Below are 15,069 nucleotides of genomic sequence, written 5' to 3'. Positions count from 1 at the left end.
ACATATTTAACTATAAGTGTAGGGTGTAATATACATTCAAAGACGATGGCTGCATTGCCAATATGCATAGATGGAGAGGAAGACAATCTGTTTTGTGTGTAGAATAAATGAAGGCCTACCAACGAAGAATTAAACTGTTTTTTTGGATGATTTATTACCTCAACAATTAGATTACTTGTCTCTAAAACAGTTGGAGCACTAAATTGGGTTAATTTAGGCCCAAAAACATGGATTTTCCAATAAAATAGCAAAACAAAACCAAACAAAACCAAAACCAAAACCAAAACACGCAATGGCGGTTTTGCAAAACCAAAACCAAAACCAAAACACGACGGTAATCCAGATCCAAAACCGAATCCAAAACCAAAACACGGGGGTCAGTGACCATCTCTACCATATACCCTCTTGCTTCAGTTAATGGCATGGAAAGTTTTTTTTGTAGCTTCTGCAATAATCTATATGCGGTGGCTGAATGCCAAAAATACCCGGAAAATTTACAGGCCACAGACGGCATCTCCTGCACCGACCTCTCATTTTTAAGAAATTCTGACCAACCAAGATTTGTGTGCACATCATACTACACTACCTATGAAACATATTGGCAGAGACCTGGCTGATAGAATGGACATTTTAGACAAGTAGAAAGACGAAGGTGGGCTGCACCTAGAATGGTGATAGACAGACCACAGACATGATATTTTCAACGGTAGTTAGACTTAAAATATAAAATTTTCCTGCCTGAAGAGGATGGCAAGTAAAAAAAATCTTTGCTCTCATTGAAATGCATGCTGGTCACTATGAAGTGTCCTAAGACCAAATATGTAAAATACAATTATCGGCATTTTTCCACAGGAGGTGGCCCAGCCCCTTTAATTTAATAAAATTAATTTAATATCTCATACAGCTGGAACTTTTATTAATTAGTTTACACACATTAGTCACTCACAGGATTTTTTTCATAAGACGTCCGGTATAGAGAAAAGCTGGTTTCTACTTTTCATAAAAACAGAAATACAGTTCCAGCTGGATGCCTAAGGGATTTGTATATGAGATACAAAAGTAATATAACAAAAGTAATATAAAAAGTAATATTATGGAGCTATGATAAGTATAGATGGATTTTAACTTTGTGAATACCATTTAAATAACCACAAATGCGAATAAATGCAGTTTTCAGATTTGAGTTTGTTATAGCTGTGCATTGCCATTCAACACCTTATAGGGTATATATTGAAATATTCTGGCTTAAGCGCGGATCCATAGTTTTGGGAGGAATTAGACATGACGCAACAAACTATTTGATAAATTAAGATCTACAACTTTACAATGATATAAAAAAATCTTCCTATTTTTAAGGATAAATTAAAATATTGGTCAAATCGATCAATCTGAATTGCTTATAAATTGTTTTCCATGTATGCGATGCGATTGCTATTCTACAAGACTAGCGTTTGCATGTCACCGCGAATGCGGTTGCATTGTATTTGCTTCACAGCAGGGAGATGTAACTATCTAATAATTGCATGTTGTATTAATATCACCGTTCCATCATATTCCCATAGATTCTCATTTTTGCAATAGAAAATACATAGACATTTTTAATGAGAAGGCTTCTATACATCAAAGAGGTTTTAGGACAATGAGAATTGCTCTCCCATTGAAGTGGTATTTTCATTGTCCGTGTCTGTGCTAAATTCACTAGTTCTTATCCTAAAATCAACATTGCAATAATGACAATCATCCTCGTATTATTATTATTATTATTATTATCATTTATTTGTTAGGCGCCACAAGGTTTCCGCAGCGCCGTACATAATACAAACAGGAGACCATACAGGGTGACATAGTACAGAGCAATAAACACAAAGTACCCAATACATCAGAACTCCGGGTAGACATATGAGCGAAGATGGAGTAGAAGAACAGGTATGGAGACAGGAGGGGAGAGGGGCCCTGCTCATACGAGCTCACATCCTAAGGGAGGGTGGACAAACAGGCACAGGAGGGAGCCATTAAAGTAAGGGAGAGAAAGGCGGGGCTGGTGGAGAGAGGGGAGAACAAGAGAAGGATGTTTGCGAAGGTGCAACAAGGTAAGGGTTAAGTGGATTGTTGGTAGGCTTTGAGGAACAGGTGAGTTTTAAGTGCCCGTTTGAAGGAGCACAGACTGGGTGAGAGACGGATGGAGCGAGGGAGGTCGTTCCAGTGGAGGGGAGCAGCTCGGGAGAAGTCTTGGATTCTGGAGTGGGAAGAGGTGATCAGAGTGGAGGAGAGGCGACGGTCATTGGCCGAGCGCAGGGAGCGGGCAGGGGTGTGAATGGTGAGGAGGTTGGAGATATAGGGGGCAGTAGACTGGGAGAGGGCTTTGTAAGTGGTGGTGAGGAGCTTGAAAAGGATCCTGTAGGGGAAGGGGAGCCAGTGTAAGGCAAGGCAGAGAGGGGAGGCGGAGGAGGAGCGGCGTGATAGAAAGATGAGTCGGGCAGCCGCATTGAGAACAAAGCAAAGGGGGGCAAGGTGGGAGAGGGGGAGGCCAGTAAGGAGAAGGTTGCAGTAGTCGAGGCGGGAGATGATGAGAGCGTGTATGATGGTTTTGGTGGCATCTTGTGAGAGGAAGGGCCGGATGCGGACAATGTTACGCAGCTGGAAGCGGCAGGTTTGGGCTAGAGATTGGATGTGGGGGACAAAGGAGAGAGAGGAGTCAAGGGTGACACACAGGCAACGGAGCTGGGTGACAGAGGAGATGGTTGAATTATTAACCACGATAGAGAGGTTGTGGTGAGAGGGGAGCCTGGGGGGAGGGAAGACAATTAGTTCAGTTTTAGAGATATTAATTTTGAGAAAGCGCGAGGACATCCAGGAGGAGATGGCAGAGAGGCAGTCAGATACACGAGAGAGGAGAGTGGGAGAGAGATCAAGAGAAGATACGCAGAGCTGAATGTCGTCAGCATAGAGGTGTGACTGAAGACCGTAGGAGGAGATGAGAGTCCCGAGTGAGGAAGTGTAGAGAGTCCCGTATGATTTGTGTACCTGATATTGATGTTGGCAATAATACATGCTTGGGCGTACTTTTTCATGTGCGTGTGCAGTACAAATTTGCTCATTTTGCGCTAAGCAAATGGGCGTATACCCAACTCAGCATTAGCCCCCTGATTTTACCAAATTAACAGGATAAAAGGGGATAGGTTCATTTACCTGTTTTATTTTACTTGGCACCAAAATGTCTTCAACAAATGTAATAATATAGACAACACAGATTATCTAAACCCATGTCCTCAAAAGTTATGTCCACCATTACTCAAGCACAGAACCTGTACTTCTAGGTGGCTCAAGGGAGAATTTCTCATATAAAATGTAACTAGGTCTCTTTGCATAGAATTACCTGTAAAACCTCACCTTCAATGGTAATTTCAGCATTTTTGGAAACTGGTGCTGGGTTGTCAAACTTGTATGACCCCCTTGAAAATTACCACGTACCATGTATACTAAAAAACACAAACTAAATAGAAACAAAAGTCCGCTGAAACTCTGATTTGAAGGTAAGTTAAAGAACAGCTTAGTTGAAGTAAAAAAAGGCACATTCATTTTAAACAATGTAATTATAAACACTATGGGCATGATTCATTAAGGAAAGTAAACAAAAAAATAGGAACTTTGCACTTTGGAAAAACCATGTTGCATTGGAGGGTAAGGTAAATGTAAAATGTGGGGACAGATTTATGGTTGGGAATGAGCATGTTCTGGATCATCTTTAAATGTCAGTGTAAAAGTAAAGCTATCAAGTATTTGTGTACTACATGAAAAAACAGCCAGTATTTATCTTATGTGCAAAATAATAAACTAATTTGCTCCCCTTGCATTGTACCATGGTTTGTCCAGGAGAAAACTTACTCTTTTTTTGCCTTACTTTCCTTTATGAATCAGGTGCTATATATTATATTTTTTGCAAAGGTAACATTGCCTCACCAAAACACTGTAAATAAGAGAAAGGGTTACAATATAAATTGTAAGCAAAAGTACTCGAGCTTAGAAGTGTACATCACACCCTACTATATGCATTTTTTTCGAAAAAGAAATACATTCATTCATTTTTCTTGACTTTTCCAATGAAAGGAAGTCATACAGAAAAAAAGAAAAGGAAGAGAGTGTATATATATATATATATATATATATATATATATATATATATATATATATATATATATATATATATATATATATATTGTATGTTTACAGTAATATAATAAAAGGTTCACAGAATATTATTGTTAGAGGGAGGGGGGGGGTGCCGTGAATCGGAGGAGGGGGGGTCGGGTGCCGCGAATCGGGTCCCGGCAGCCTCTTCTCCTCTCAGTGTCTCAGTGATAGAGAGAGGAGGAGAGGCTGCCGGGACCCGACGAGCGATCACGTGACTCTTTCTTCTTTTTTTTTTTTACATCTGGACTGACGGAGGAGGAGCAGCGCGCAATAGAAAGGTAAGTAAAACAAGGGACAGAAGTGGTGATGGTGAAGGGGCACAGAAGTGGTGATGGTGATGGGCACAGAGGTGGTGAAGGGCACAGAGATGGTGATTGGCACAGAAGTGGTGATGGTGATTGGCACAGAAGTGGTGATGGTGAAGGGCACAGAGGTGGTGATGGTGAAGGGCACAGAGATTGTGATTGGCACAGAAGTGGTGATGGTGATTGGCACAGAAGTGGTGATGGGCACAGAGGTGGTAATGGTGAAGGGCATAGAGGTGGTGATGGTGAAGGGGCACAGAATTGGTGATGGTGATTGGCACAGAGGTGGTGATGGTGAAGGGCACAGAGGTGGTGATGGTGAAGAGGCACAGAGGTGGTGATGGTGATTGGCACAGAAGTGGTGATGGTGAAGGGCACAGAGGTGGTAATGGGCACAGAGGTGGTGATGGTGATGGTAATTGGCACAGTGGTGGTGATGGTGATTGGCACAGAGGTGGTGATGGTGATGGGCACAGAGGTGGTGAAGGGCACAGAGATGGTGATTGGCACAGAAGTGGTGATGGTGATTGGCACAGAAGTGGTGATGGTGAAGGGCACAGAGGTGGTGATGGTGAAGGGCACAGAGATGGTGATTGGCACAGAAGTGGTGATGGTGATTGGCACAGAAGTGGTGATGGTGATTGGCACAGAAGTGGTGATGGGCACAGAGGTGGTGATGGTGAAGGGCACAGAGGTGGTGATGGTGAAGAGGCACAGAGGTGGTGATGGTGATTGGCACAGAAGTGGTGATGGTGAAGGGCACAGAGGTGGTAATGGGCACAGAGGTGGTGATGGTGATTGGCACAGTGGTGGTGATGGTGATTGGCACAGAGGTGGTGATGGTGATGGGCACAGAGGTGATGGTGAAAGGGCACATGTGATATTGTGAAGGGGCAAAAAGGACAATGAAGGGGCACAGTGTGATGATAGAGGGACAAAAGTGACAAGAGCACATACTTGGATTTATGCGTATTATTTTTGCAAACAACTTAAGTAAGTATTTCTGCCCTGACTTCAATATTTATTATGTTGTTTTGACCCAACTACTTAAAAAAACGGGACTGCTTGGTAATTATTTAGGGGTGCCTTTTTCTGCAGCAGGGTGGCCTTGCTCTTTTCACATGTTAGGTACGCCCCCAAAGATGCAAGCCACGCCCTCACCTCCTTTGGCGGCGTGCGGCACATGCTTTCATATCTACTTAACTATAGGGGTATATGGTAGGCATGCGGCGGCACATGCTTTCACTTCTACGTAACTATAGGGGTATATGGTAGGCTGCAAAAATATAGTGCTATGGATTGTTGCAGGGAGGGGCCCCAAAAACAGTATCCTGCCTAGGGCCCTATGAGGTCTAAATCCGGCTCTGCCTACTAGTATATTTTTTTTGTAATCATGAATACTATACCTTATATAACTTCCAGTAGTTTTTCCACTACTGATGTCAAGCTTACAGGTCTATAGTTCCCTGGTTGTGATCTCATTCCCTTTTTAAGCAGCGGCACCACATCTGTTACTCGCCAATCCCTTGGTAATAAGCCCGATGAGATTGAATCTCTGAAAATTAAGAATAGTGGTTTAGATATTTCTGAGGTTAGCTCCATAAGACCCTCGGGTGTATGCCACCTGGACCTAAAACTTTATTTATCTTACTTTTATTCAGTCGCCTTTAGACGTCTTCCTTAGTCAACCAAGACTTAATTAATGCTGCAGTTGCATTTCCATTTTTATGTATTATTCCTACCATTTGTTTCTCTCTAGTAAATGCTGAAGAAAAGAAAGTGTTAATTACGTCTGCTTTTTCCTTATTATCAATAATTAATCCACTCATCTCACTTCTTAGGGGTCTTATATTGTCTTTTTTAATTCTTTTGCCATGTATACACTTAAAAAACTTTGGGTTTGTATTACTTTCTTTTGTAACTTGTTTTTCATTTTCTAATTTAGCCTATCTAATTTTCGTTTTTCATATTTTTTTACATTCCTTTTAGATACGGAAGGGCTCCTCAGTCCCTTCAGAATTAAACAATTTAAATTCCATTTCCATTTCTTCCCTTACCTTTTTATTTAGCGAAAATGGTTTAGTCTTGATTCTTTTACATTTGTTTCCCATAGGACTGAACTTATACGTGTATATTTCCAACAGCATTTTAAAGACAGACCACTTTTCTTCTGTATTTTTTCCTTTATAAACTGCGTCCCAGTCTATGCACTTTATATACTTTATATAATATAGCATATTAAAATTGCCTTTCTAAAAATTAAAGTCTTAGTTGATCCCTCAGGGCCGCCAAGAGGGGGGGGCGGGCACAAATTACCCGGGCCCGAATACGCCAGCTTTTATTTTTTTCTTTTTCTTACCTAAATTATTTTTTCTTTTTTTGATGGGGAGGGCTTTTGGGGTGGTGGTGTTGGCTCCGACCTCTTCATTGGTGGGGGGAGCAGGGTAGTAAAAAACAAAAAATGAAAACCTTACCTCATGACGGCGTTGACACCCTCCTCGTTACTGCTCCGTTTGCACTGAATGTCGGACATGACATCATCACGTCACGACATTCAGGACATTCAGTGAGGAGCGGCGCAGAGAGGAGCTACGCAAGAAGACAGAAAACAGAAGGGAAGAAAAGAGATGAAAGAAGTCAATACAAATGTAAGTAAAGGAATGGAGGCAAGGGGGAGGAAAGCAGAAGGGCACCGAGTGATGAAGAAGTGGGGAGAAGCAGAAAGGCACCGAGTGATGAAGAATGGGGGGGGGGGAAGCAGTATGGCACAGAGTGATGAAGGAGGGGGGAAGCAGCAGGCACAGAGTGATGAAGGGGGGCAGCATGGCACAAAGTGATGAAGGAGAGGGGGAAGCAGCATGGCACAGTGTGATGAAGGAGAGGGGGGAAGCATGGCACAGAGTGATGAAGGCGAGGGGGGGCGGCATGGCATAGAGTGATGTAGGAGAAGTGGGAGCAGCATGGCACAGAGTGATGAAGAGGGGAAGCAGCATGGCACAGTGATGAAGGGGGAAGCAGCATGGCACAGAGTGATTAAGGAGGAGGGAGCAGCATGTGAATGCACAGGGGGCTTGTGATAATGTGTGTGTGAGATGGCACAGGGGGCTTGTGGTAGTGAGTGTATATGATGACATAGGGGGCTTGTGGCAATGTAGTGTGTGTGAGGTAGGTGGTGGCTAATGGGTGCTATTTTGTTTGTGGGGTGATGGTGGGGCAATGTAATAGCGGGGACTATTAATTTAAGATGGGGTGGTTTGGGGGCTATTGAATGTGGGAGTAAGTTTGGGGAGGAAAGACTAATTATTACTTGTGGGTGCTATTAATTTAACGCTGGGGCTGGGTGGAATTTTCTAAATGTACCCATTTTTTTCCATATAGGCCCCCCAACATTCCAGGACCCAGACAAGCCGCAACTACAGGAACCTGCAGCCACAGGTGGTGAAAGTGACAAGAACAGGTAGGAGAGAGCATGAAATGTTCTGAATCTAGTGGGACAATCCCAATTTTTGGTGACTGTTCTGCCCAATGAAAGGTGCAGGCCAAGACTGTGAACTCTTTATGTACACACTGCATTCTTTATATACTACACTATGGTGCTAGATGTCTTGAAGTACTGGGAAATATGTCACGCTCCCTTCTGCCAATGGTGTAGACAACAATGCAGGTTTTTTTTCTGTAGGAGGGTGGCCTAGCGCTTTTCACCTGCTAGCTAGGCCCCAATGATGCATAGCCAGGCCCCCAATTATATGACCACACCAACTCCCACTTTTGCCATGCTCAGTTATAAGGGGGAGCCCATGAAGTTGTTGTACCGGGGTTCTGAATTCCTCTCGGCAGGCCTGGATCTCGTATACTGTTGCTTTTGGAAACTAATTTCAAATTAGACCATATTATGTTCCCTGTTTCCCAAGTGCTTCCTTACTTGAACATTTGATATTATGTCTACATTATTTGTTATTACTAGGTCCAGTATAGTCTGTTTTTAGTTAGTTCATCTACTATTTCAGACATGTGATGTCTTTTAGCGTAGTATAATCAATGTCTGTATAATTAAAATCCCCATAATTAAAACTGACCCTAGTTGTGTAGCCTTTTCAATTTGCTGTTGGACTTCCTCAATCATACTAATATCTGGCAGTTTATGGCATATCCTTATCAGCAACTTCGCTGAACTTTTTCTTCCACTGGATTCCACCCACAATGCCTCTATAATATCACCAAGGCAGGGCTGGCAAATTTTAGCCTGGGAGGACAAGACTCGACTCTGCAGCCTATTTTAAAGGGAAAAAAATGCAGATGGCCCAGTGACCCAGCCCAAGGTAGCCCACTATGGGACTGGCCCAGGGGGAAGATGCTCCCCTGCTCCCCCAGCCCAACCTGCCCCTGATGATCACCAATACTCTTGTAAATCACTTTCTGTATACTTGGTTTTAACACTGGCTTAATATAAATATATATTATATTATTATATATATTATAGACATATTTTTCCTCCTCTTCTCCAGATGCTTAAAAATGATTAAAAAAAAACAACACGTTTCACCATAAACTTTTTAATAGCCTGATTGTTATGGGTCATTCTTGGTATGTTTAGTTTTTCACAACATGGGATATGCAATCACATAATAATCCATGTTTGTCAGAATGAAGTCACTATGTCTTTTAAAGATCTCATGTAGAGCTTGATCTTCTTCCAAGGTGTAATAATTGTTTGTGTAAATTCGGACCTGTGAGAGAATAACATAAATAGGCATATATTACATATATATAAGCATACAAATATATTCAAGCAATTCATGTGTAGTAAATCATCATAATTAGAAATTAGCAAATATTCATCAATTTCTGCATTTTACCACAAAATTTGCCCCATTTTGCTGCAGAATCACATTATTAATATTATTGCATTGTTATTTTTTATCTTCACCAATTCCAAGTAATAAAAAGACTATGGTACAATATGAAATTTGTAAATTGTTATAGGAAGTGCATATATGTAAAACAATACAGAATATATATATATAACAATTTTTCCGAGATTTTGCATAAGAAGATTTAAAAAAATACATTGGCATATTGGACAATGAATTTTCATATATTAAGGATTACTGCAATCAGATCTGAGTGCACCTATGTTTTATTAGCAATCACTCAAATAAGAACTGGTTATTTATGCAATAAAGCTCCATCTAGAAATTAGCTGAACAGAGGTGATCTCATGGGTCTAGGGCTAGTGTATGTCAGGGCTTTCATTCTGATGGCTAGTGTATGGCCAGATCTCCAAACTTTGGGGTAGTGTACGGTAGCTCCCATGAATGTGCCCCATCCACCAGGCTGTCACTTGCTCATTACTAGTAGGACCACTGGGAGCTGTTTGTAACATTTAACAGACATCTCCGTGTGTGCACGCTCATTTGTAAATAGTGCTGGACAGGAAGCGTTGTAATGTCTCCTGACTGATACTATTGGCAAATCAGAGCGTTCAGACTATCAGCTAGATCTTACTGACAACTTCCAGTAGTCCAATGACACACCAGGGCTCACAGCCTACATCAAATGGAGTATACAGTATACTTGATCAGATAGCCCTGGACTGATGGCGTCTGCGCAGTGGTTCATTTTTATCAAACCACAGGGATCCCTGGGAATCACACAGTTCTGCTAGTGAGAGGAGTTTATCATACACATATGTGTAATTAAAACCACATCCTCCCACTAAATACAATCAATTTGCACACATTGTACAGACCAGTTAGGCTTCAATTTGCACTCTGATGGCCTGAGTCATTAAGGAGAGCAAAACATAAAAGAAGAGTAACTTTACACCTTGGCAAAACCAGGTAGCATTGGAGGGGGGGGGTAGATTTAAAATGTGGGTACAGATTTATATTTGGGATAGGACATGTCCTAGATCAACTCTTTCAGTGTAAAAATAAAGCCTTCAAGTATTTGTGTGCAAAAAAGCAGCCAGTATTTTCCTTACATGCAAAACAATAAACTAATTTGCACCCCTTTACATAGTAACATGATTTGTCCAGGATCAAATTTACAGCATAGCAGTAGTAGTAGCAGCAATAGCAGACATACAGAGTTCCAGGGGCTATAGGGATCTAGCTGGGACCCTAACAAACTAGGCTATGGGATGGATGGTTCCTTCTCTCTGTGACCGCAGAAGCACCAACATTGTTAAACAGGGGGGTTTCTAAAACAGGAGTTCTGTGTATGACATCACTGTACAGCACGGGAATTCAGAACTAGAAATTCTCCTATACCTACTAAACAGGCTGTGCTGAGGCTATATCCAGGAGGAGGGGGGCTTTAGTTATGACACTGTACAGGCTCCCTGACGTTACTCACCTTCAAGGTTTTAAGGAAGCATTTGCCTTCCTCACAGTTCTGCAATATGGTTTCCGCAAACTGGATATTGAGAAAGGCTGAGACTTTTAGGTAATAAAGATGTTCACACATGAGGACCAGGTTTACCAGATGTTCATCCAAAGATTCATGGCTGTTATTGAACTCAAGGGTCAGTTTCTGCAAGATGGAAATAAAGCAGATCATTCTCTTGGCAGCATTTAGGATGGATTGTAGAGGGGGAAGACAGGTGAGGGTTGAGATAGGTGAAAGTGGAGACGGGTGAGGCTGGAGACGGGTGAGGCTGGAGATGGGTGAGGCTGGAGATGGGTGAGGGTGGAGACGGGTGAGGGTGGAGATGGGTGAGGGTGGAGACGGGTGAGGCTGGAGACGGGTGAGGCTGGAGACGGGTGAGGGTGGAGACGGGTGAGGGTGGAGACGGGTGAGGCTGGAGACGGGTGAGGCTGGAGACGGGTGAGGGTGGAGACGGGTGAGGGTGGAGACGGGTGAAGTCCAGATAGGAGGTTATAGTAGTCAAGGTGGGAGATAATGAAAGAACAAATAATGAATATGAGTGAGAAGGGGGCATATTCTGGCAATGTGTGACAAGACAGCACAAGGGGCTGGATGTGGTAGAGCTGAGGGCAGACCTCAGTCTTTAAATGATTATTAACTTACTATAGAAGTTACACTGCCCATTTGACCCTCAGTATAATAAACAACTTGTGCAAGTTAGGAGGAAGAACTTCAAAGAGCTTTAAAAACACATCAATTGTCTCATACAATTTATGAAGATGTCACAAAGATTAATTTATAAAACAGTTTTACCACAGGGCTAGAGGACGAAGTGTACAAACCCCATATAATCACCAATATTAAACTGATAGTTGCTAAAGCAATGAGAAAAAATAATACCTTTAGTGTTCTTCTATAATTTGGAAGAAGCCCAACAAGTGTGGGACACATGTTCCAATCTGGGTCACTTAAATTACTGCTTCTTAGGCTGATGCTTCTGACAGGTATCACAGATAGTAATATTCTGGACAGGTGGCTGTAGTACAGCACTCTTTCCAAGTAGAAGTTTACATTCAGATTCTTGGCTTGCTTTGCAAGCTGTGCCCAATACATCCCCCAAACTACTTGCAGATGGGGATTGTGCATATGACACATAATATTAATCGTCAAGAGAGAGTGGCTGCAGTTTGTACATAGTATCTGTAGCAAGTCATCCGAGACACAGTTGTAATTGAGTGAGAGAATACTGAGGTTTTTAAATGTAGACATAGCTTGGTTGAAGGCCTCATAACTATACACATGAACATGAGAGCAGAAGAAATCTTCAATATCCAGTTCAGTTATATTGGTCACTTCTCTTTGAAAGCTCAGAGAATCAAGGACTGCACAGCCATTCTCCAATGACATTTTAGCTCCTTTAAAGTTCAGATATTTCAAGAGTTTTCCAGTCTTCTTCAGAAATGAACACAGTCTCCTAACAAAAATATCCCTTGTTGAACTCTTCCAAATGAACCGTTCCACACCCAGGTCTGGCATGGAAAGACTTTTCAAGCGATTGTTACTCCTACCCAAAGTTTCAAATATAGATGACACAACTCTTTGGAATTTCCTTACAAATATTTCATTGTAAGAATTGAGAAACCGAATTTCCAAATGTTCAATATAGCTCCCAAACTTCCAGGTATACCACATTGCAGCGTTGAATTCTGTAGTACTGGATGATGTAGATTTCCCTCTTAAAGTTATTGTTCGAGACTTCCAAAGTACAGCTGAGTTCATGATTTCATTCCATTTTCTGCACACCATAGCTGAATTACATCTGTCCTGGTCTCCAAGGTGAATAAATATATTCTGTAGGCAGATATCAGGTAAATTGATCCAGTAGATTTGCTCTGTGGGCTCACAGCTAAAAACAAAATCCAATGGCGTTTGGAACCTTTGATTTGACATGACAACAACTGTACTCATCAGACAATGAGATATCTGGTGCCATAGATTCTATGTGGTGTTAGGCTTGAATCTCAGGATTTGTTCAAACATGATTGGAGATTCCTGGGAAAATAGACCACTGATGTATTTCTTTAAAACAGAAATGTTTAACCTAGGAACCAATTTGAAAAAAAAGTATTATAAAACTTAATGTAAGAATCATCAATTCATGCATGTGTATATGTACAATATTTACTGACACATTATTGTCACAATAATGTTTTGTGACCAATAGGCTCCTAAAACTGGGATATATAAGGGTTGTTGCAGATTAAGTACTACGCCAGTTTTTATAGCATATCTTGCATGAATTTACTCTGCTCAGGCTCAAAATGGGACCACATGCAGGAAAGCAGAGTAGCTTGCATCATGCACTTACCACTCCATACGCCTGGAGAGGCGGAACAAGGGCGGGAAGGGGCGTAGCCAAGTACAGTAACCGCACGTTAACACAAATGCGGCCCATGCAGACCTGCAGATACACTTGTCAGTAGATGTATCAGGCCCATAATCTTTAGCAAGTTTACCATCAGTAATCAAGCTGAATCCACAACAAGTAGAGCTTTAACTACATCCTTTAAATACCAACTTTTACTTGATAATCCTTACTTTTCCGTTAGATATATGAGCAAATCATAACCACTTTGTAAACTAGGAACACATTAACAGCACAAGGATCCTTTCTGTGAAAAAAACATTGTAAACTTATCCTTTGTGGTTTTTTCAGTTCCAGTATTCCTTCTGTAGCTCTATTTGTCTGACCCAGTGCAGAAAAATCTGCCTATCTCTACTCATTGCTTAGTGAGGTCTGGGCCGGATTAACCGCAGGGCTTTATGGGCTATAGCCCAGGGACCTCAGCTGCCGGCAGAAAGATCTGCCGGCAGTGTTATATATATATATATATATATATATATATATATATATTTTTTTTTTCCATACTGCCAGCGATCGCTGTGAAATATATTCCAGTGCTCCCTATTATACCCTAGTATCTATGAATTAATGTACCTTATGTATATTCAACAATTTGTAGGAGTGCAATAGTTTGAAAGCAAATGGTGTTTTTTTTAGGTTAAAACAATCATCATCATCATCACCATTTATTTATATAGCGCCACTGATTCCACAGTGCTGTACAGAGAACTCACTCACATCAGTTCCTGACCCATTAGAGCTTACAGTCTAAATTCCCCAACATACATAAACACACACACGCACACACACACACACAATGCTAACTGGTTACAATTGTAACAACCATTTATTATTTACCTATGCTAAAACCAGTTAGCATTGTTTTAACCTTAACAAATCACCATTTTTTTTCAACCAATTGCACTCCTACAAATTGTTGAACATACATGAGGTACATTGATCCATAGATATCTGTTTTTATTTTTGAAAATACAGAGTAGGTATATTAAGATAAACAATAGTCAAGCAACGTATGCCCAATCCAATATTACTGGGGGGCTCCAATAATGGACATACATCGCTTGACAAATGGGGGCCTCACAGTACCCCTAGCCCAGGGGCCTGCAGTGTCTTAATCTGGCCCTGAGTGAAGCTATTTCAATGGCTCTTCATATGATGACCAGAGCATCCTAGTGTGCACTGATGAGCCCAAACTTCACTGAAACAGATTTGTCTGTAAATGGTTGTTCTCTGTCAGTTTTTCTGTACTCTAAAATCACAGCGGGTGGAGCAATGACTCAAGCGGCTGTCATGTAATTTGCATTACCCAGAATACCCCTCCCCTTTGAAGAGTTTGATTTGCATGTTGTTTGCTAGGAGTATAGCCTGAAAATCTCCCTAACTTTTAACAGACTGCACTGCTTATTGCACATTTAGCCCTGTTTGTTCACTAAGCGTAAATCAAGGTGCCCACTTTTTGGTGTTTCGAACGGCCGACAGAAAATCAGTCAGCGCCTAGTTTTACAGATCTACCTGAAAATACTACTTTAAAATATAACCTACTTTAACCTACATTAAAATAAACCTAATAAATACTTTACATTTTTTTCTAGAATTCTGCTTGGTTAAACTCTTGCACCCCCAAAAATGAGTGCAATTGAGCAAAAGTAGGCACATGACATCACAAAGCATTGCAGTTGTGCTTTTGAACTTTTGTACCAAGAGCTTATGTATGTAAATGAGCCATCTTGTTTCTGAATCTGGCTCGACTGATATCTGCAATCTAACATCTAGTTTGAC

General features: G+C 41.3%; 1 protein-coding gene across 1 annotated transcript; it reads right to left on the bottom strand.

The window, feature by feature from the left end:
* Positions 1–9,094: 9,094 nt before the first annotated feature.
* LOC142139957 (F-box only protein 39-like) lies at positions 9,095–12,815 on the bottom strand. The gene is made up of 3 exons (XM_075197824.1): positions 11,766–12,815; positions 10,854–11,030; positions 9,095–9,223 (listed from the first exon to the last, which is right to left on the bottom strand). Exons 1-3 carry the CDS (start codon positions 12,813–12,815, stop codon positions 9,095–9,097), a joined length of 1,356 nt encoding a protein of 451 aa, XP_075053925.1.
* Positions 12,816–15,069: the final 2,254 nt, after the last annotated feature.

This window comes from Mixophyes fleayi, chromosome 2 (assembly GCF_038048845.1).
Source record: "Mixophyes fleayi isolate aMixFle1 chromosome 2, aMixFle1.hap1, whole genome shotgun sequence".
Lineage (NCBI taxonomy): Eukaryota > Metazoa > Chordata > Amphibia > Anura > Limnodynastidae > Mixophyes > Mixophyes fleayi.
Note: the sequence above shows the minus strand (reverse complement) of the source record. Positions and strands in the feature narration are given on the sequence as shown.

Bases quoted from the DNA above. Each gene is read 5' to 3' on its own strand.
- LOC142139957 (XM_075197824.1), bottom strand. From the start codon at position 12,815: ATGTCAAATCAAAGGTTCCAAACGCCATTGGATTTTGTTTTTAGCTGT. The intron at 11,031-11,765 runs GTATTATTTTTT...TCCATCTTGCAG, and splicing joins ATTATAGAAGAACACTAAAG to AAACTGACCCTTGAGTTCAA. The intron at 9,224-10,853 runs GTGAGTAACGTC...ATTCTCTCACAG, and splicing joins GCTTCCTTAAAACCTTGAAG to GTCCGAATTTACACAAACAA.